Below are 22,732 nucleotides of genomic sequence, written 5' to 3' on the forward strand. Positions count from 1 at the left end.
ATTCAGAAATCTAAAATTGACATTTTAGTTTTGCATAAAAACACCAAACTTTACAATATGATATTCAAACACAGGTACTACATATACTACATACTCTATTTCTTCTGTCCAAAGCAAAAGCTTAACAGTATTACAAGTTTATTAAGAAAAAACAAGATAACTTTTAATAACAATTTTGCTCCAGTGGAAGCATCAGCTGATTCACAAAAATATATTATCACAAGGCTATATTATTTGTGTTTTGTGATAAGTTTGTGCTTTAATCACTTCCTGCCTTTGTTCTCCTGCTTTGGCTCGTGCTTCTGTATGTTTGTTTGTTTTGTTATAAACTCTATAAACTCTTGTGTGTGTCAGATTTGGGTTATGGTTGGGGTTAACCTAACACTAACCCTAGTTCATCATGTATCACAAACATAATCAGTGTGTTTATTTAGTTTGTTTAGACATAAAAAATACAAATACAAATATTTTTTCCCCAAAACTGTGTAGTGCACCTTTAAAAATTTTTTGATCGATAAAACAAAATAAGACATGAATCAGCTTCAGTAAAGTTGAAACCTGAACATACAACAACAACTTTTTTAAATACAAATTGAATTCACTCGCATGCTTTTTGAACAGGCTATATTTTATTTTGAAAGACGTGACCGGATGTCAGGGTTTCTACTATGTGTGTTGACTCTTTAAAGCTGCCTCCTCTCCTCTCTGCAGGGACAGTTGAGCTGTGATCGTCCAGCTCGCTGTGTGTGGAAGCAGCAGCAGCAGCAGCAGCAGCTCCTCAGACTGAACTGAATCATTCCTGACTGATCAACATCTCACAACATCTCCACTGACAGTGAGTTGAGACTTTTACATTGCACACAACAGGAAGTGCTTTTACTGGAATATGTATTTGTGTAAATATTGAGATGTGCTACTTTTTATGATCAGCTGGTTTCATGTGGTAACTTTTAGGATTAAGGGAACTATTTTTACATCACATAAGAGCCTTTACCTTCAGTTTTAAACCTGCAGGCTGAGCTGTTCATTCATCCTTTTTGCTTTTTATTTAATATTTTCCATTGTTTGTGTGTTTATAAGTGCAGCACTTTGATTTTATTCCCCTGGCTGTTCTCTCTCTCTCTGTGTGTGTTATCTGTGTTCCCTCTCTGTCCCCACAGGGAAATTACCTAATATACTTTGCATTGCAAATGTTTTCGTTACGCAATCTAGCTGTTGGAGACAGGTGTAGCGTTGCCTCAAAGCAATGAAATCTGTCTTTTGGAGGCAGTTTACGAGCTTACCTTCACTATTCAAGAAGCTAAACACAATCTGAGCTGATTTTATAGTAAAGATGAAGAAGAAGAAGATGCATGTGAATACTTGTGAGTGCTTTTCTTACTTTCAGCTCTGTTTTTCACAGTAACTCAGACTCAGTGCTGCAGAAGTGAGTCAACATAGCTGATATCATCACAAGAAAAGCTGCCAAAATCTGTTTTTTGTTTTATAAAATCATTATTGAATCTGTTCCAGAAAAGACCAAACCCTCATATGACCCAGGTTTGATCTTGACTGTGAATTTATTCCAGCTTTAATTGAACTGTTACATAAAAGCACCAGGTGGTCAGATCAGCCCCGCTGACGACCCCTCCTGTGTCTCCTCTCCGCAGAGACAGTCCTGCCTCCTGAGACCCTCCCGGACAAGTGTTTTTCCCTCTGGATGTCAGCTGGTGCAGCCTGAGAGATGGAGAAGTACGAGAAGATTGGAAAGATCGGAGAGGGCTCCTACGGCGTCGTCTTCAAGTGCAGAAACAAAGACACGGGGCAGATCGTCGCCATCAAGAAGTTTGTGGAGTCAGAGGACGACCCCATCATCAAGAAGATCGCGCTGAGGGAGATCAGGATGCTCAAGGTCAGTTATCATCTTTAATATCTTCTGTTTCCTCTCACAAAAATTCCCTCATGTTACTGTTTTTGACTGAGTTTAAACTAAAGTAGCAGTAATCCAGGTTTATGGAAGTCCATTTCTGCCAGAAAAGGTTCATTATTATTAATTTATTTTTTATTTGTACAGCTCTTATCAAAACCAGCGTTAGTACCTGTACTGTACTGTTAGTACAAACACAAAAACACAACCATAAAATACACGATAACATATAGTAAAATAGGCAGGCATGAGGAGTAAAAAGAGGTAATAAACTTATAACAATGGATGATTAAGAAACATAAAACACCTAGAACAGATATGAAAACTATGGGTAAAATTAAAACAGAGCAGTTGAAGACTGAAGTGCAGTGTAACTGAAAAAAGAGAAAATACACATTAAATGTAAACACTATTTTTATAAGAAAGCCTTTCAATATAAACAGGTCATGAAAAGGAAAGTTTAGTCAAGATATATTAAGGTATGCCATGATAGTGAGTCATGTTTTATCTTATCAAGACAAAATACTGAGATTAACAGTGTAACATATGAGATAGTGTGTCAAAGTTAGGATCAGTACGTAGAAATGTGGCTATAAAATAGATCATGAATCAAATGATGAGATAAAAGTCAAGATTGTGGGGCAGCAAATCAAAATCATAAGATAAAAACTCATAAATTGACATTAAATTAAAGTAGCAGCAGTTTATCGCTCCATATGAAATGGATCATCAAATTTTGGCTCATTCAGTCAAAATTAGGACAGAAAATGTCAAAATTATGAGACACAAGTAAACATTTTAACGTACTAAATCAAATTTAGATGATATTCAATTGTCTTTTCAAGATTACGAGATAGCAAATCAAAAATATTAGATAATAACTCGCTCAAGGTAAAGTTGAGTTATTCTTTACAAAACTTTACAATCTACCCTGGAAATACAAAATGTAATAACACAGAGTCAAACTATGGATGATATTGTGTAAAAGATGTAAATCCTGTTGTTAGTCTTCCTCCTCTGGTGTGCAGCCAGCAGGACGGACAGCGAGCGATTCACTCTGCAGACAGAAGGGAAGCATTTTTGTAGCTGCTGCACAAAAGAGAAAGAGCAGCGTTCAAAAGAGGTTCATAGGGTTGTAATCAAATGAAGGAGAAAACCCTGCAGGGTCAGCGCCGACTGAAGTACTTAAATTAGGATGTGAAGTTAATTTTAATAACAGGAAATGAGACACTGAAAAGGCTTCGACACCGGAGGAGCATCATCGCTCCGGTTTGTGTCTTTGTTCTGAGACTCTGGGTTCAAGACAAATAACAACGTAAACAACAAAACCTGTTTGTTTCCTGTTGTGTAATACTTATCAAAGATGTACTGGTACAATAGTCAGTGGTTTAATTAGTCATGCGGTGGGCGGGAGTGTTGGTGGCCTGCTGGACACCAGAGCTCATAAATAGGACGGGATGGGGACAGGTTGTCAGGGGTAACGGCATGTTTATCACCAGCTGTTAACAGTTTAGTCTGTTTGCTAAGAACAAGCCACAGATGGTACAGTTCTCTAAACAGAAATGCTGGTTTACTAGTTTTAGTTGAACTTGTGGATGTTATTTCTCTGACACGTCCTTGTCTTTGTTTTGTGTCTCTGCAGCAACTGAAACACGCCAACCTGGTGAATCTGATCGAGGTGTTCCGGCGCAAGCGGAAGCTCCACCTCGTGTTCGAGTACTGCGACCACACGGTCCTCAACGAGCTGGACCGCCATCCCAGAGGGTGGGTGTGTCTCCATGCTGTTTACTGAAAACAAAATTAATACACTATATGCACTTAGTTTAGTGTGATGATAAGTAACAGATTACCAGCTGCCCTGTTAAAGGACAAGGATAAGGTCTCTACAGGCAACTATAACTTCAATTTCAGGCAACTTTACAAAAACTGAAAAAGGTTTTTCAGATACAAACTGTGCATAAACAGAGTGCAGCTCAATATTTATAGGGCATTAAAATAACTTTTAACTGAAGTTCAACTATAAATTTACCATTGATTAATGATTGTTATTATAAAGTGTAACTAGAAAAATTTTGAATAGAATAAAACATACAATTAAACAATAAATAAAGTACATTTTTATGCAATTACGCATATAAGTATACAGGAAAGTAATTCTGTTGTGCATTTGGAGGAATGTAAACGGTACAAATTGTCTTTAAATAGAAAATATTGATATTGGAAAAATATTCTTACTTATATCATGATAAAATATGATGATGAAGGCCATTTCCAAGCAGTAGAAGCATTAGAAACTTGTATTAGTAGTGCAATAAAAGGTATATATCTGTATTTAGGGACTTTATTCTGAGCTATATGAAATGAACACACAGCTCAGTGTACTGTACGGACCCAACGTGATGAACTGAGAGCATAAATCTGAGTGCTGTGTGCTTCCTATTACCTCTACATTACATGTATACCACACTGTACTCTGAGCTTTGTCGGGCACGACGCTCGTCTCCCGGGAGGCTGACCTGCTCCCTGTGGAATGTTTACAGTGATGCTCTCCCAGAATGCCTTGCTGCCGGGGAGCTGTCGGGACTCTTTAGGCTCGGCCACATTTTATACGGAGTGTTTTCGCTGTCTGGTTTCCCCCGTCTGGTCCTGGCCTGTAGCCTCCTGGACACAGAGGGTTCAAAAGAAGAGAAAACAAAGTGGGGAGAAGGGGCGGAGACTGGTATTAATTGCCCGTCACGAGGCTCGATTTAGCCATTCCCCTGGCAACACTGATAGATGATGGTCCCTGAACCAACAAAGGCCTCAGTGTTGAACATGTGGGCGCACATTGAAAACTCACTCGCTGTCCTCTACAGCTGTCTGAGGGACAAGAGACGTCTGAGAAACAGAACTGCTGCACACAGGGTTTTCACCTGTGTTGTCTGCCCTTACACTGATTATTTTCTGTTTATAAGTTAACTGATGGCAGTTTTACTCGATTTTTAAGACACTTCAAGACACTTCTCGTAATGATGCTCCATTTCCTGAAACTCTTGACACGAATGCGTGACTGCACACTCATCTTCACAAGCTCAAAAAAAACAAGCTCAAACCAAATTTTGACCTCAGACATCACACTAAAGCCACCAAATACACATACACTACAAAGGAGGTGAACACGGATGTAGTGGTCTCGGTCATACGCCACCATGCTGAAAAAAAACCAAACGCTTCCTTATGGGCTTTAGGAAGGAAGAATATGCAGGTACAAGGAAAGCTGCGCTGAATCGAGGGTTGTTTTAGCTCCTGTCTCTTTAAGGCCCGCCTCCTGAATACCCAGTCTGCTCTGATTGGTCAACTCACGCACGTCTGAGCCAGTACCGCTAACAATGACAGAGCAGTTGTGCTAAATCAATTATTTCGTGCCAAACTAGCTGCTAGACATAAATTATGAAAATGTGTGCAACGTGACATAATGTGATGTCATGAAGTCACAGAATTAAAGGCGGGACTACTCACGAGGTGTTTCAGATGCAGTGTTTTCTGTGGGAGAGAGGAGCTCCAGTTGATGCGGACTTTGACCTTTTTAACTTTCAAGACCTTTTACAAAGAAGCATAAAATGTCTCTTTTAATGTTTACATGTGGGAAACTGTGTGTTAAGTGACTTCTGTTGCTTGAGTTAATGACACTGAACGCCTGTGCTTTCTAACTGAGCACACGGTGCAGGCAGTGATAAATGAAGGTGTGGAGAGTTTGTCACCAAAAATGAAAGTAAAAAAATTGATTTTGTGTGTTACAGTGTTCCTGAGCACCTTGTGAAAAGTATAACCTGGCAGACACTTCAGGCTGTCAACTTCTGTCACAAACAAAATGTAAGTGACTGACTCGTCCTCTGATTCCACTCTTCATGTAGTATAAAGTGTTTTGTCTTGTCGTCGAAGCTTCCCTTCAGCTTGTTTTTGAATTCCTCCGGTCTCCTCCCTCCTTCAGCTCCCACCGAGCCGTCTGCTGCTTTATAGCTCTTTTTTTTTTTTTTAACAAGAATTCCTTCCCCTTGGCTGACCAGCAGTTAATGTATCACCTTGGCACAACAAGTGCTACAAGGCCCCCATTTAACAGGGAGGCATGAAGTCCAAAAAACACACTCTCTCTCTCTTTCACTGTCTCTCACACAGACCCTTTATAGTCTCAGCACCTCACAGTGATTCAATTCTTCTTGTTTCTGTTCCTGCAGTGCATCCACCGAGACGTGAAGCCGGAGAATATCCTCATCACCAAACACCAAGTCATCAAACTCTGTGACTTTGGGTTCGCCAGGATTCTCAGTGAGTCTTTAATAAACAGCTGCTTTATATCTGACACCGCCACCTGCTGGACGCTGCTGTCCTTACATGTTATATTGAGGGGTTTGGTTGATATTGATGGTTTAGATGTCTGTGTTTTTAGAAAAAAATTAGAGCCTGGCGTGTTCGTGATTTTTGGAGCCCATGCTTATTAATTTTGTTATCCAGTATCAATAAATCGGCTAGTACACACACACTTTTTGCAATTATCCCTAATATCCTACATGCTACACTATACGCTAATACTGATATATCCGTGGCAGGCCAATGTCAGTCAACCCATATATCGGTCAGGCTCTTAAAAAATATTGCTTGTGTATCATTAGGGGCTCTGTGCATGCTTCAGAGAAAAATAGAGATGTGTGCGATACTCAGAGTCTCGTAACAACACATCTTTACATGTTTTCTTCTACCTTCACCATGACCTCGCTCTGTTCGCACCTCATGTTTCTGCTTTTTGTGCTATCAGCTGGTCCATGTGACTACTACACAGACTACGTGGCGACTCGTTGGTACCGGGCCCCTGAGCTGCTGGTGGGAGACACTCAGTACGGACCTCCGGTGGACGTGTGGGCGATCGGTTGTGTGTTCGCTGAGCTGCTGTCGGGGATCCCTCTGTGGCCCGGGAAGTCTGACATGGACCAACTGTACCTGATCAGGAAGACTCTCGGTGAGGCCAACCTGCTGCTGTCATTTATTGTCCTTCAGTGGAACTATATTGTGATTAAATGATGATGTATAGCTCATAGAAACTTTTGGACAAACAATAAGCTTACATAAATTCACAGGAGTAATGGAAAAAAAATGAAAAATTAGCTTGATTTACTAAACTCTCATCCTCTGCAGGAGATCTGATCCCTCGACATCAGCAGGTCTTCAGCAACAACCAGTTCTTCTGTGGAGTTTCCGTCCCGGAGCCGCAAGAGATGGTGAGACGCACCACACACTCCATCTACATGCATCATTACTAAATCACGTCAAATCAAAAACTCACTGAAACATTTTTCTTTTCTTTCTGTAGGAACCTTTGGAGCAGAAATATCCAAATCTGTCACATCAAGCTCTGAGTCTCATGAAGGTAAAGATGTCATGGAAAAAGATCTTGAAATTGCGAATATTTTGAAAAACATTCATTCACGTGACAACAAATCAGAAACAGTGTGTAAAGCTCTTGATGGTTTCGTTGGTTCAGGGCTGTCTGAGGATGGACCCGTCCGAGCGGCTGACCTGTGAGCAGCTCCTCCAGCACCCATATTTCGACAGCCTGCGAGAGAAGAGCGAGAGCACGTCTCGAGAGCAGGACCGCTCCAGCAACAAGAGGACACGTTTACCTCGCAAACACCTTCCTCCCGGGGTAATTAGCCTTCTGTACAAAGATAATGACTGGACTTAAAACACTGTATTCAGGGCTAGTGGCATTTTTCTTTTTTAAATACTACATAACTACAAGTGAATGTTGTTAAGCATCCAGCATCTGTAAAATCTGGAAGCAAAATTGTGTTTTTATATGTCCAGGCTGACAATCTCAGGAACAAATTGAGGGAATTATGTAAATATTGCAGGAAAAAAGTTTGATCAGGGAATTTTGGCTCAGTTTATTGGCAGAATATCTTGAAACTGTGTAATAATACAAGTCAGAAAAAAGGATAATTGTTAATGCAACGAATCTTGATAAATTCAGGAGCGACTGTCTCACACTGAAGGACTTGAGGACACTGTAAATTGGGGAAAAATCTCTTTAAAAATCTCTCACTTTATTTAAATGTTTATCATTAAGCCCAGAGGAATTCCTTTATCACTCCTCATCAACATATCAAGAAGTTGTATCAATGTAAAAATACTTTCTTGCTCTCAAAATTAACCTGAAGCTTTATTTTTTCCCCATCCAGTATTTGCCACAGCTGACCAGCAGCAGCATCTTTCCAGCTGTGGACAACAAGAGGTACTACAACAACCTGCGCAAGTTCAACTATCACCTACCAAACATCTAAACTCGCTTTTCACCAGCTGAATCAAACACCTTGGACCAGCAGCATTTTCTGAAAAAACTCAGGAAATTAAGCAGATTCTGGCAGGACCTTTTTTTAAAGAGGATTCAACCACTTTTTAAAGTTTTGTTCATCACGTGGGCGTGTCGGCTGCGGATATAGATGTCAGTCTATGCACTATTTCCCAACATGTGGACTCAAACATGTTGGTTTACGTATGTTGCCTACATTTCAAGTTGTTGCATTTTGTATAGTTTGTAAAGACAAGGAGCGATGTGCCGCTCTGCTCGTAGTCGCTGAGCAGCCCGAAGGTAAAGCGATGACGTACTGCCTTGCCTGGTTTGCCAAATGTAGTTTTTATATGACGATGGACTCTGTTAGAGTGACATGTTTTTGTTAGGGACATCTAAATGTTTAATTGTCTTGAGTAAGTTAAAATGTAGGACAAAAACTTTGACTTTTTTTGTCATGACTTTCTGAAAATATTTATTGACGTCAGGAGTGAATACAGTCGTAAACATTCCCACATTTACTAGCAGATAGCAGTAAAAACACCACATTGTACTCATTATCTCTGGAACCTTGGTGCTAAGGATGTTCACAGCCATCCGTCTGTCCTCAGATGTTGTACAAATGCCAAACTAATCGAAAGAGAAATTATGTGATTTCACAAACTGTTTTCTGTGTACCCACATACGGAGTAACCTTTATTACCTTGAATGTTGAGAATATAATAAACTAAAGAATAGTTCCCTCTGGTGTCAACATTATAAAGTGCTTTAATGTTTCTCTTTGCTGGACTGTTTCTTTAAAGCTTGATTATACTTCAAGCTGAGAGGTGACACGTAAAGGATGAGTTCACCCAAAAATATAAATTGAGTCATTTTCTATTCATCCTCATGCTCATGGAAAGCAGGTGAAGTGTGGTAGTCCGCAAAACATTTCAGGAGCTTCACAGCAAAACAGTGTTGGAGAATGCTGCAGCACTGTTTTCCTGTGAAGCTCCAGAAATGTTTTGTGTACTGCAAAACTTCTACCGACTTTACATCAGCATGACGGTGAGTAGATAATAACTCAATTATCATTTTTTAGGTGACCTTATCCTTTAGTGATTCACGTGCAAATACTCTTAATGTTTTAGCTGAAGGATCTACATGGAGGATCAAAGCCGCTCATGCTCCAGTCTGTCCTCCATCAAGATGAGGGCTGCAGTCGAATAGTAAAAAAAAATCACGTCTTTTCCTCAACACTTCTCTTTGACCTTGTTGGAAAACATTGTGAGGTCAAAGAAAGATGTGAAAGAAAAAACAATCGCTGACTACACTTACACAAGGGCCTCAAGTAATTGTGGGACTGCATCATCTTCTTTCATTTTGCAGAAGACTGTCCAGTCTACCCTATGCTAAAGGAGATAAGAAAGGAAGCACTGAAGCACCTCTTCTTAGCAATTAAAGGATGCGAAAAGCTCTAATTATTTCTGCCACTTAGATACCTGCACCCCAGCATGGGTCTTTTGCTTTGAAAACCCTTAAAAAGATGTCCATGTTTTACAATCTTAAGCAGGAAGTTGTTCTCAGTCACTCCAGGTCTAGTTCTACTTCCAGACGTGGAAGCGCCTTCTGCAGTCTTTCAACAGTCTTTTGTTTATCTGTGATTCCGGGAAGATCACTGAGGAACAGATACTCCAGATTCCTGCGTGGAATTCAAACAAAATATGACATTAGGAAACATTCGTCAAGAAAATGGATGCAAAGGAACAGATATAGAACAAAACAAACACTCACCTGAGTCTGTGCAGGGCGATGAGGCCTTTATCAGTCACATTTCCACATGATACCACCTCCATCATGTACAAACTCTCCTGCAGATTCTCTATTGAGCTCAACCTCTCCAGGCAGGCGTCCTCAATGTAGATGCACTTGTTAAACTTGATTTCTTCCAAATGTTTCAAACCATCTGGAAAAATAAACACAAAAACAGCATCAGTACACTGTCTTCTGATTGACAAAGAAGAACTTTGCATCAAAATAAATCTTTGTGGACTCTGGCACCAAAAAAGTACAGTTAGGAGTGGAGCAGCCAACAAGGTCAGAGATAGTGCTCCGTGTGTCCCGCTCGGTGTAAAACATCCCATTCGCTTGCGTCACTTTTGGATAATCAGTCAGGGAGAGATGCACTTTCACCGTCACCTTTCCTTTCTTGTTAACACAGAGGGGAATCACTTTCAGGTCAATGGTCCGGGTCAAGCTCATGTTAACATAGTTAATGCAAAATTTACACTTTCTGAACATAGCTTTAATCTTTGATTTGACCAGGCTCTGAACTTCAGAATGAATTATTGAATGGATTCCCATTAAATTTGGTAGTGACTTTGAAAGTCCCCAGAAGATGACTCCTGATGACTTTGGTAATCTTGACTTTTCCCCTCACTATAAATTTACTTCATAGATGGAAAACTTTGAACTACTTTTTATTAAAGTTTCATATTCTGGTATCGGTACAACCTAAGGAGGACCTAAGCAAATATTCCTCTTTATTTCTCATCTAGGATCTGGGTTTGTGGCTGAGTTTTAGTCGAGTTACATCTATTTAATTGAGAACATTCATGACCACATGGAGGGAAATGGAAATGAGAGTGGGACACTTCACAAGGACAAGAACATAATATTCTCCACACTGTAACACTGACCCAGGTGGTCAAATCCTCTGTACATGATGCAGGATTCGGTGGCGTCGATTGCCTGGATCTTGTATCTGCCCAGAGGCCCAGTTGGCAGTCCGTTGTAGTCCTGATGCCAGCGTTCGAAACCTTGAAACCTCGCTTTGGCTCCACATCTCAGCAGCCACTCTGCTGCAGCTCGGTCTGGACCGACAGCTTTGATCCTTTCATAGTCCACCCTGAGACAAGATCAACAAACACTCAGTACGGTACATGTTGATGACGTCATGTGATGTGGTAATGGTTGTTACTGAGAGGGCAGAAGAGATGAGTCAGAATAAAGTACAACTGGCAACCTGCCTACTAGGTCAAATGTTTTAACCTGAGCAAATCACCCAGAGTTTGTTTAATTTGTCATTAATCAAGTAAAATACAATATTATCTCATTGAAACTTTATTTTTTTCATCACCAACACTTTGGGTTTCCTGAGTAGATCAACAAGACCACAGGGAACAAGTGAGTCTGACAACTTACAGGTAATATCATTTTTGACAGTTTATAGACTTAAGAGTTCCTAAAAAACAGAAAATACATCATGAAAATTGTTGATAGTTTCAGATTTTTGAAAGCTTAGGTCACAAAAACTAAAACAACAAAATATCATTATTGTGAATATGAGATAATAACATGTAAAATCATGGTTATCATTAGGGCTACAGCTGATGATTATTTTCATTGTCATTTAATCGATTAGTTGTTCGGTCTATAATGACAAACTCGTGTTTTATAATGGCAAATAAATAACCTTGACATTCTTGAAAAGTTCAAAAAGTTTTCCAAATTCCATGATGACATTTGTAAATGTCTTGTTTTGTCCACAACCCAAATATACTCAGTTTACTTTCATAGAAGAGTAAAGAAACCAGAAAAAACCCCACATTTAAGATCTGCTGAAAATTATTCAAACTGAATGAACGATTAGTTTCATTCAATTTAATCAATTAATCGTAAAGGCAACAAACAGCTGTACAGGGATACACATTTCTGACCATAGAGCAGAATCAAATTATAAGGAGACCCTGTAAAAGAGAAGTTAAAAAGGTCAACATCTGCACAACAGGAGCTCCTCTCTCCCACAGAAAAAGCTGCTCCTGAAACGCCTCGTCAGTAGTCTGTGACTTTGTGAATCACCATGTCACACGTTTGCATAGTTTCTGTCCAGAGGCTAGTTTGGCACGAATTGATTCAACACAGCTGCTCTGTTGTTGTTAGTAGTGATGACTCAGGCATGTGTGAGCCGACCAATCAGAGACAAAGATACAGGAGCATTACAGACAGGAGGGGGATGATGTGTTTTTTAGCCTCAAAGCTGGTAAACCTATTCTAGTAGTAATAATAAATAATAAAATTATGAACCTAAAAATGAGCATAACGTCTCCTTTAATGTATTATCTACTGTTTGTTTTGCTGCTGTGTCAATAATAAGTGGTTATTTAGCAAGACTTTGCCTGTAAATCATCCCCAAAATACCATTTTACTATCAACATTGAGGCAGCAGCTATAAGCTAACAGCGACACAGCAGCTACATCCTTAATCTATGGGATAAATGCTGTCTCACTTGTTGAAGACTGCATTGAGCCAGCCCCAGAAGTGTCTCCGGCTCGTCTCCCTCAGACCCGCCGCAGACCGCACTGCCCGCGATAAAAGCCTCATATCTTAAATCTGAAAGATAAAAAATAAAATAAATCAGCAGTCGGCTCCGGTTTGAGATTAAAAACTGCGACACAGGAAGATATTCTCACCTCTAACAGACAGGGTTGTTTACATTTGGTAGGCGTCCATTGCTGTAACCTTTGACCTCGCGGCGTAAGGAAAAAACGTGCCCTCCCATTGGCTGTACGTCAGAGTTGCGTGAGCTTACGCGGGGGGCGTGGTTACGTCTGCTGGGCTAGAGGAGCAGCAGGCAGGCAGCAGGATGAGGGGCTAGCTGCACCAAACAGGAGGAGGAAACACAAAACAGAGCTCGGGGAAATCTTCGTGACAGTTGTACGATGTCGGAGCTGCTGTGAGGAGCTGCTACACGCTGGGAAAATGATCCGGACACTGAGCGGGGCCTCTCTGAAGGCTGTCGGAGCAGCGCAGCCCAAACTGCTAAAGGACGTTACCACCAGGCAGCTGCACAGGTAAGGACCTGACACAAGGTGTGAGCTAACTGTGCGGTGCTGTAGTCAGGTAGAGGACTGAGCTTAATGAATACTCTTGTTCGCTTTATAATTTTACTGGCTGACAGGTAAGTTAAGTAAAGGGGGCAGACACGCTGGTGCACGCTTCAATGAGTAACTTTAATTGTCACTGCCAAGGACGTTCATACACCAAGATTGCACAATATGTCTGCTGAACCTGATCCTCACACCACACCACATTGTTTACACACACAAAACATTCGTTGTCTCTGCAGCCAGGCATGCTCTATCCACACTTGCATGCCTAGTCTGACTTTTCCTTGCAGTCAGTCATTAGTTTTGTGTGAATTGCACCTTTAGGAAGGCATGCCAGCTGCATGTAATTATATCTAGTGTCTCTATTGGCTTCTCTGGGGTCATGGCAAGCAGCTTACGTAATGTGGCTCCTCCCCCTGCATACTTTAAGTAAACAGTGAAATATAGATGTTGAAACTTAAAGTTATACATTCATCACTTGGGTAACATCAGCAAGACATCAGGACACAGTGTAATCACAGATTAGTGAATCCCTTGTGGATTAGGTGTTCATCAGGTTTAAGCAAGAATGGCTGCACATGTCTTTACAAGTTCAGGCAGTCCTCTCCTCCGTATCTGAATGCAAATTAAGCATCAAAGCCCTTGAAGCCATATTACTCCAAAGAACATTTGTACTTTTAGCGCATAATTCTTCTTCCATTGCGATAGATGCAAAGCAGCTATGATGCTTCAACTGGTTTTATTTGTTCCTCCCGTCCCGCTGGTTTACAGCCCTTTGCGTGGTTCTAATTTTCAGAAAATCAAAACAAGATGTAGTCTGTTGCCAAGCATTTCTACTAGCACTGGATTTTAAGTGTTCTCCCAGGCTCGAACATTGTGTACTTCCAGCTCTTTGCAAATGCTTAATTACGTGAAATCCTGTGGTGGAGAGTGGACAAGTTTTGGTATCTTGGTACTTCTGCTTACACTCTGAGCCCGCCTACTAGATCAGAGCCCGAGTGATACGGGATTTTTGGGGGCAGATGCCGATACGAATAACTTTATCGTCCAAAATCACATCAGCGCACTGAAACAGTGAACTTCAATCGGAATTTAAAGGGGCTCTTTGTAACAATTTGTAGCAATTTTCATATGATAATCACTTTTTTATTGGCCATACCTGAACAGAAGTAAAAAATGAGACAAATGTTTCAAATGATGTGACTTTATGTATCTTTATAGGTCAATATCAGAGCTGGATATTCTCTTTGTAGATATGAATATCCTGTTAACTACAACATTTGTGTCATCGGTTTCCCTACTGACCAGTTTCAGAGGTCTAATAGCTGCTCTTACAGTCATGTACAGTTGGACATTGAACCACTGACCTAAATCCTCTGCTTGGTCTTCTACCTTTTGCAACCTGTAAAGCCAGTTGGTTATCAGTAACCATCTTAAATTTTAACTCTCTGTAATCTCATCTGTTTGTTTTCCAGGACGTGTGATGTGGCCATAGTTGGAGCCGGCATCGTGGGCTTGGCCACAGCCAGAGAGCTCATTCTGCGACACCCGTCGCTCAGCTTCATCCTGCTGGAGAAAGAAAAAGAGCTCTGTGGGTGGAAAGTTTGTGTGGTGAAGGAAGACAACAACTTGCTCTAAAGAGAGAAATGTTTTGCATGTCACAGAAATTAAAACCAGTTGTGTTGGCTCTGTGCTCCAGCACAATGGCTATGAAACAGAAAAAGGGTTAAGTGCCAAGTCTTAGCTTTAATTTATAGGTATTGGATGAACAGCTGCCATTGTGCTGCACACTGTTCAAAATCTGCTAGAGTCCCACACTGTTTAACCATTGAACACCCGTAAACCCTCCTAAGCCTCACTGTCGAGCAAGCGTCTTAAAAATAATGTAAAACATTTAAGTAAACTTAAATGTCTTGCCAGTGTTACGTTTTGAACATTGGGTAAATGGCTTTCAGTGATGTATTTGACATTTTTGTCCTTGGAGGAGTTGTACAACATTTTGGGAAAGTCACAAGAAATAATCCATCACATAACCCCTCTGTAAAAACAAAACTTGTCGCTTTTAAAAATGCAATGATGATGTGCTACACTGTGAGCTTGGGGGAGTGAGTGAGCTGCTGGTTTGGGAGCAGCTGACTGAAGTATCCCTCTTTGAATATATTGAATATTATAGATTGATGATATAAAGTATAAACCTTTCTGTCAATCTCAGGATCTTAATGAAACCTCCTTTTGAAACCTCATATTGTTCTTCAATTCTAACTCACCAGCTGCACACCAGAGTGGGCACAACAGTGGAGTCATTCACAGCGGGATCTACTACACGCCGGGCTCGCTGAAGGCCCGACTGTGTGTGCGAGGAGCCACTTTAGCCTACGAGTACTGCGAGAAGAAAGGGCTCCCTTACAAGAGATGTGGAAAGGTCTGTCTCAGTATTTTAACCAGATAAGAACATTATAATATGCATTAAATACTTAATGAAAAAACTCAGTTAGCATATAAATGGCACTGTCCTTCTGATGACTCTTTACAGATAAATTACAATATTTCCACGTACCCCATTACAGTTGCAAAAGTACCCCAAGGGGTACAACTACCCTGGTTGGCAATCACTGTTGTATGGAGCTGCAATGTAGATTATTGTGCTGTGTCTGTCTTGGTATTGATCAGTATATTTCTGCATTTGGCAGCTCATCGTGGCTGTGGAGCAGGAGGAGATACCCAGACTGAAAGCTTTATATGAGCGCGGCATGCAGAACAATGTGCGTGACCTTAGCATTATCGACGCCAAGGAAATCCGAGAGCGAGAGCCGTACTGCAGGGTAAGAGCCTCGCAGACGATATTGTTATTCATACTAAAGAAAAGATGACAGTGAAGGCCTAATGTGTCGTCCTTGCAGGGTATAATGGCCTTGGATTCGCCCTACACCGGCATTGTGGACTGGAGGATGGTGGCTCTCAGGTACAGCAAAGACTTTGAGGAGGCAGGTGGCACGGTGGTAACAGAATCTGAGGTCAATGACATTTCCATGGTCAAGGAGAGCCCAGCTGGGAGTACTGAAGGTAATAAATAGGTTCTGTACATCAATATGTCAACACAGTCAATTTTGAGATAGAGTTGTCAATATGTCATTGTTTTTTATTTGCAGGAATGACATATCCAATCGCAGTCAAAGACAAAAAGGCAAGAGACGTGCAGCTAAAAGCATCACGATGTTCAGATTGTGTTCTATCTTTTTCACTGATGGCGTTATTGTTCCAACAGGGTAACGAGATACACTGTCGTTATGTCCTGACCTGTGGAGGCCTGTACTCAGACCGCCTGTCGCAGATATCTGGATGCAGTCCGGAGCCGCGGATCGTCCCCTTCAGAGGAGATTATTTGGTCCTGAAGCCAGAGAAGCACTATCTGGTCAAAGGAAATATCTACCCCGTAAGTCTGAAGAACCATACGTCCAATTTCCAGATTTCTACTTTCTTTAATGTGCTCCGCAGCTTCTAACTTTGGCGGCCTCAAGTGGCAGATTAACTTGAAAATCATGTAACCTGAAATAAGTAAGCTGTGGAGGTGGAGATGCTTTGAGAAAAAAATGTAGAAAACTGGTTCAGCTGCTGTTGAATCCAGTTTGGATTTCCTTGGAAGTGTCAGTACCTCACTGCAATTATATTGATTTACGAGTAGATCCGAAACAGCTGAAAATATTTTTGTGATATCCAAATTACGATTCTTGTGAGAGCAGAGTTACTTTAAAGAACGATTAAGGTATATTTTCACTTTTTGAGATCTCGGTTTTACTTTAAAATCATCATCGGAAGCAAGTAGAGGTGGCTACAACATGACTTTGAGAGCACTGAATGTGGATATATATCAATTTTACAGACAACAAAGCAAAACTTGAAACTGCAAATATACCTTCTGCATATCTACATATCAATCAATTTTGTTCTGTTTTTCTATAAAATACTCGTATAGGTTCCTGACCCTCGTTTCCCCTTCCTTGGTGTTCACTTCACCCCGCGTATGGATGGAAGTGTTTGGCTCGGTCCCAACGCAGTCCTCGCCTTCAAGAGGGAGGGTTACAAAGTGTACGATTTCAACGCGCGAGACTTTGCAGACGCACTGTCATTCAGGTACGACAGGAATATTTTATCTGTTCCTTGTTCCTTTTTTGTGTTGTGTCCTGGAACTTTATTTTTAAAAGAGGCACAGATGCTGAAGTCATGTTAATAACGGTGTAATTGTCCCGTGGTGGGTGATGCTGAATATTTAATCATTTCCTCTTTATTGTTCAGGGGGCTTCAGAAGCTGGTAATGAGGAACATATCGTACGGGATTGGAGAAATGTATCGAGGGGTTTTCATCGGTGCACAAGTCAAAATCCTGCAGAAGTACATCCCTGAACTCTCGCTGAGTGACGTGCTCAGGTAGAGAAATTATGCAAGAGCTAAAAACGCATGCACACTGCAGTATATCAGGTGCTTGTTGCACAAGTAAGAGGATAAATTATCTGATTAGATTCTGTTTTCTGTAACCCTCGTTGTCATTCATCTCCAGGGGTCCTGCGGGAGTTCGAGCCCAGGCTCTCGACCGAGAAGGAAACCTCGTAGACGACTTTGTGTTTGACGGCGGGGTCGGGGATGTGGGCAGTCGGGTGCTCCATGTGCGAAACGCTCCCTCGCCGGCAGCCACCTCCTCCCTCGCCATCGCTGAAATGGTCGCAGACGAGGTGGAGAGTCGATTTGCTTTGTAGACAAACACGGTGATCGCAGAAGGGTAAAGGGAACCAAAGTAATCCAGCCAAGTGAAACGACAATGTTGTATGAAGCTGTCATGACCTCAGCGTCACCGTCATCATGAAGACTTTTTTTTTTATCACAGGTCAAGCCTTAATTTAGGAGGAGAAAGTAAAATATCTTTGCCTTGATTAGATTTTTAAGACTGTTTTTACTTTTACTTTTACTTGTGCTGTTTCAGGTTGTATGTTTACTCAAAATTTCAAGTAAAAATGTATTTTTCTACACTACATTTCTGTCTTAAAAAAATGTACTATGAGTTACTATTAGTGAAAATATTAAGCATAGAAAAACAATTCAGCCTCAATAATAACACTTTGCATTATCAAAATACTGGAACAAATACTGTTGAAATACTCTGACATACTTTTCTTTCATATGAACTTAACTTCTGGGAGATTTACCTTTTTTAAATGAGAGATTTTTAAAAGTCATGGGTATACTTCTTGTATGGATGTTTTCTTTTACTCTTGAATACATTGTGTGTGTTTTTTCTCTTCAGCTACTGACTGCAGGAGAGCCGTCTTTGTTGTTGGAATTTTGTAATGCCTGCTGGTCTCAGTCCAAAATGCTGCAAAACTATTTTCAGAAAGAAAAACCAAAATTTTATTGAGCAATCCAATGTATAATATAGCATAATGAAAGAGTATCTCTGGTTTTGAGAGTACGTGAAAGATGTTTTCATCTTGTAAACATGGTTTAGCTCATTTTGGACTGAAATGAAGCGCACAGTTTTAGATAAAGTACGCACAATTAATGAAGAAAGACGGATTGTTGTAAACTGATATTAAGACTAAATATTCTTAGGTCTTAGGTCATGTTTACACAAAACTGAGAACATGTTTTTTATAAGCTGTTTATGTGTTTGTGGGCAGTGATTTGATTTTACCCTGCTAGAATCATCTCTGCGTTACAGCTTCAAAGGTTTCACATATTGCTAGAAATACCCAGATAATGTTTATAAAATGTGTCACCTTTGCTGTTGATTCATGCCATTGATTGACAAATGAATGTTAAAGAAAATGGTGCATAAATACATATTTTGAATAGCAAATATACGAGTGTTTGTGGTTTGTGCCATATGACATTTAAACATAGGCCACATATGCAGAGTATGTTACCCTGAGGTACTTTTTAAAAGGTGTGTTCACAGGTCTTGTGTAGTACTACTGCATGTGTGAAAATAGTAGTGTAAAGCATTTTGTGGCTCCAGAGGAAGCTGCATGTAATCTGATAAATTGCCTCCAGTGATGTCACTCAAGTTGCATTGTGGGTAATGTAGGCATAAAGTTTAGAAAACCAGTTGGATTCATTATGGGCAGTTTAAAAAAAAATGTTCAAAATCGATGCAGCAGCTCCAGATATCACCTTTTTTATTCCAAGCACGCTTCTTACTTTTTGATACCTGGTGCCTACATTACCCACAATGCAACTTAGCCACTAAGTGACATCACTAGAGGCAATTTATCAGATTACATGCAGCTTCCCCTGGATCCTACTTGTATTCACATATGTAGTAGTACTCCACAAAAATTACAGCAGAATGTGAAGAGATAAGAGTTCAGATGTTGTTTAGATGTAGATCCCTACTGAAATTAGCATGCTAACCAGCTAGCCCAGGCCTGTCCTTTCTCATAATACCCAGTCCAGACCATTAACTGAGCTAATGGCAGCTACCATGGACCTATAACGAGTGGACACATCCCTCGAGGCGCAGCCCCGTCCATTCCTATGAAAGCTGCTCAGTGGTGAGAACGAGTCATTTCACGGGTCTTGTGACACTCAAAAATGTTTATCCACCGTTTTACACCCCCTTCTTTCACAATGTTAGCTTTTTGGGCCGCAGGGTATCACGACACAGTTCAACCACTACGAAAATTAGCTTCGAACCCCCGACCCACTTCCTGGGGACTTGGTTAGCAGCTGCAGTAAGCAGTGTATAGCGGTAACGCTGGTGATATGCTGCCCCCTATTTGTTCGGAGTATGACTACGAAAGGTGTCCATTTCTTACATACTGCACCTTTAATGTGAAAAATTGGTGATAACATCAGGAAGAAAGTTGGGATTTTTTTTGGCACAACTTCACTTTCCTGCAAGGTGCATGCAGAAAAGAAACAAGTAGACAGAGAAAGAACTGTTTTACTTCAAGTTTTGACCTTTTCATGCTTATTTTTCTGCAGCACTTAGTCAGTTTGTCCACAAGGAGGCAGGATGTCAGCAACAAACAGGCTGTGTGAGCCCCGATGTAAGCACAAATTATGCCTCGATGTGATGCGTCTGCTGAATCCAGTTGTTTTTATGTTTTTACTGGTAATGCTTGCATAATTGCTCGGAAAACAAAGTGGATTTATTTGCATGTACCTGTCTCATAAAACCACTTATGTGACGTTTTCGACTGTGTGTGTTTTTTAGCACCACTCTCACAAACAGGAAAGTCAGTAATTAAAAAAAGGTTGATTTTTTTTTATGTGACCTTTCTACATTTTTCCAGGAATTATTATAATTATTATTCCGTCGCCAATATATGAAATGAGGCAGAAGTCCAGCCTTGTTTTTTTTTTTTCTCTCTGTCCAATAAAATGTGAAATTACGCAGCGTGCGTGCCTGACAGCGGAGCGCGGCGCAGCGAGCAGCGGCAGACAGACAAGGCAGCGGAGTTGGTACGAACATCTTCGACTTCACAAACCAAAAAACACCTCGACTGGCTCCCTCGGCTGCCCCGCTTCACAGACATGCCTCGGACTTGCTCTGCTGTTCCGGGGATTCGCGTTGGATTTAGCGGCCGATCGCTCCGGAAAAGATGCCTGATCGCGAAGTAAACAGCGCAGGAGATAGTGTGCCTTGTTCGGAGCCGTGTGCCACAACATAAAACTCGGAGCGCATCAAGGCCAGCGGCAGCCTGTAGCACCAGCTAGCTAGTCGGCTAACGCTAGCCTGCTAACGTTACAGGTGTGAAGGCAGCAAATAACCAAACATAACTTGTAGCTGTAGTTAGCTGGCAACGAGCTGAGCTCCGATGTCGTGACTCAATACTGAACTTAATGTGCCTATTATAAGCTTTTTAGGAAGCGCCAAGTAGCAAGTATAACACTTAGCAACATTGTTATTAGCCATTAGCTTTTTAGTTAGCCGCTGTCCCGTGTTTACAGCAGCAGCAGGCTAGCCTCGCTAGCCACCGAGCTAACGACTTAACTTTATAGCTACATGTGCTTATTTTCTTTTTTAGCTCATTTTCCGCTGCTTAACCCGACTCAGCCCCGGACTTGTGGTGTGGTTTGGTGATACTCTTCGTATTTGCAAGCGAGACTATTGGACTTTTTTCCACCGTGCCTGCCCTGGACTGACCCACCCACAAGGACTATCTATCCGGGGCCGATGCTGACAGTTCAGCCCGGATCACGGCAACGCCAGGAGCCGCTACAGCAATGCAGCCCCAGCAGATATACGACTTTTCAAGTGACGAGAACAGTCACAAATGGAGAGGCCTCTTCGTGCAAGCTTTACGAAAGGTAACACCGAGATTACTACGACAAGTAACCCGTCTCCAAACCTGCCTTTCAAAACACGTATTCCCATAGTGGTGATTCATTGGTTTGGGGATATGGAGGCACTGGTTTCATCTGCATTTACTGACACAAACTTCTGTTGCATGTTGCCAACTTATCATCAACAAAAACCCACTTATTAGTATTGTTATTATTAGTAGTATCAGGATCAGTAGTACTGGGAGGAGTACAGGCACATCTGTCATGTAACCAGCAGCAGAAAACACAAAAATCAAAAGGATAGCATGCGAAAACACTCATTTCCAACATGCTCCTGGTTGGAAATGAGTGTTTTTCCTACAATGTAAGTGTCCCCGTTAAATCAGATAAATGAAAAGTAGTTAATGTTTTGTGGATCACTCTTTGTCAGTGTTGAAACCGATGTCTTCATCGTCTGTATGTGGCTGTCACAGTTTGTTTATTCAATAAGTCTCTCACCCAAGTTCCCTATTATGATTTTTTTCCCACACTGTTTTTGAAGAAGTTGACCGGTGTGTAGAGTCACGATCTGTCGATAGTGTTTCGTACTTTTGAGGGTAAACGGGTCATGCTAATAACTTGCAGGGTGCCGATGTTACCTTTTGAGTTCATACCAGTGAAGCTGTCCTGGGACTGCTGCCCTGTAGCTCGAAGGCACTGTCAAACAATATTTGACGTGTGTGTGTTGCTGCCAACGACTTTATTTGTTCCTCATTTGGTCAAACAGCAAAGATGCATCATCGGTGCACGGTAGAGCCCTTCTGCAGCTGTTTTATGATGACTACACGTCAAGTGTCGCTCCTTTTTTCTGAAGAAATGCAACCTCATTCTCATAAACCTACTTGAAACTTTTAGGACAGGAAATATTTTAATTTCAATGTCACTGGTCAGCAGGACTGACACGTATCAGTTCCTTTTGGACTGTCCCTCTCTTTCACTTTGCTTGCATCATCTTGGCTTCTCCCTGTCATCACCAGATTTCTTTTCTCTGTTTTCTGACCCCCCCCCCCTTGCTTCCCTCCGTCTTACACTCAGACTTGCAAACTCATGACAATCCAGTTCTGAGTTCAAACTGAAAACACAAAGTTATCACTGCTCTGCTATGTTTCACTGTCAACTTTTTTTTTGCCTCGCTGTTCCATTAGGTTACACGCAAAAGCCACATTGTTTAGATACTGGAAGATGCACACGGCTCTGCCTGCTGCTCTCCCTTTTGAAAAGGTCCTGTGTGTAAACCTACAAGGCTCTGTCAAGATCCTTTTATATGTTTACGTGTCCCAATGTGGTTGGAGCTCGAAAGAGTCACCGAGAGGGAC

At 41.2% G+C, this 22,732-nt stretch overlaps 4 protein-coding genes across 5 annotated transcripts in view; 3 read left to right on the forward strand and 1 right to left on the reverse strand.

The window, feature by feature from the left end:
* The first annotated feature begins 744 nt into the window (after positions 1 to 744).
* Positions 745 to 8,968, forward strand: cdkl1 (cyclin dependent kinase like 1 (CDC2 related kinase)). Its single transcript, XM_073483730.1, has 10 exons — positions 745 to 835; positions 1,650 to 1,891; positions 3,549 to 3,670; positions 5,686 to 5,758; positions 6,121 to 6,211; positions 6,699 to 6,899; positions 7,076 to 7,158; positions 7,251 to 7,307; positions 7,422 to 7,583; positions 8,119 to 8,968. The coding sequence occupies exons 2-10, from the start codon at positions 1,724 to 1,726 to the stop codon at positions 8,218 to 8,220; spliced, it is 1,059 nt and encodes a 352-aa protein (XP_073339831.1). The 5' UTR covers positions 745 to 835; positions 1,650 to 1,723; the 3' UTR covers positions 8,221 to 8,968.
* Positions 7,810 to 12,767, reverse strand: dmac2l (distal membrane arm assembly component 2 like). Its single transcript, XM_073483731.1, has 5 exons — positions 12,681 to 12,767; positions 12,497 to 12,600; positions 10,907 to 11,115; positions 10,002 to 10,173; positions 7,810 to 9,909 (listed from the first exon to the last, which is right to left on the reverse strand). Exons 2-5 carry the CDS (start codon positions 12,589 to 12,591, stop codon positions 9,795 to 9,797), a joined length of 591 nt encoding a protein of 196 aa, XP_073339832.1. The 5' UTR covers positions 12,592 to 12,600; positions 12,681 to 12,767; the 3' UTR covers positions 7,810 to 9,794.
* Positions 12,768 to 12,806: 39 nt separating this feature from the next.
* On the forward strand, positions 12,807 to 18,945 carry l2hgdh (L-2-hydroxyglutarate dehydrogenase). The gene is made up of 10 exons (XM_073483728.1): positions 12,807 to 13,061; positions 14,573 to 14,688; positions 15,368 to 15,519; positions 15,788 to 15,919; positions 15,998 to 16,160; positions 16,247 to 16,281; positions 16,363 to 16,530; positions 17,071 to 17,228; positions 17,391 to 17,522; positions 17,653 to 18,945. The coding sequence occupies exons 1-10, from the start codon at positions 12,970 to 12,972 to the stop codon at positions 17,846 to 17,848; spliced, it is 1,344 nt and encodes a 447-aa protein (XP_073339829.1). The 5' UTR covers positions 12,807 to 12,969; the 3' UTR covers positions 17,849 to 18,945.
* Positions 18,946 to 20,545: 1,600 nt separating this feature from the next.
* Positions 20,546 to 22,732, forward strand: part of sos2 (son of sevenless homolog 2 (Drosophila)) — a 30,346-nt gene continuing 28,159 nt past the window's right edge. Inside the window, exons 1-2 of one of the 2 annotated variants that reach the window (XM_073483642.1) lie at positions 20,546 to 20,841; positions 21,119 to 21,401. In XM_073483642.1, coding sequence (XP_073339743.1) covers positions 21,318 to 21,401 — 84 coding nt within the window. In that variant the 5' untranslated portion in view covers positions 20,546 to 20,841; positions 21,119 to 21,317. Of the gene's footprint in view, positions 21,402 to 22,732 lie in introns of both variants that reach the window. The other variant, XM_073483641.1, reaches the window with a different exon arrangement.

Source organism: Pagrus major, chromosome 16, assembly GCF_040436345.1.
Source record: "Pagrus major chromosome 16, Pma_NU_1.0".
NCBI classification, from domain to species: Eukaryota; Metazoa; Chordata; class Actinopteri; order Spariformes; family Sparidae; genus Pagrus; species Pagrus major.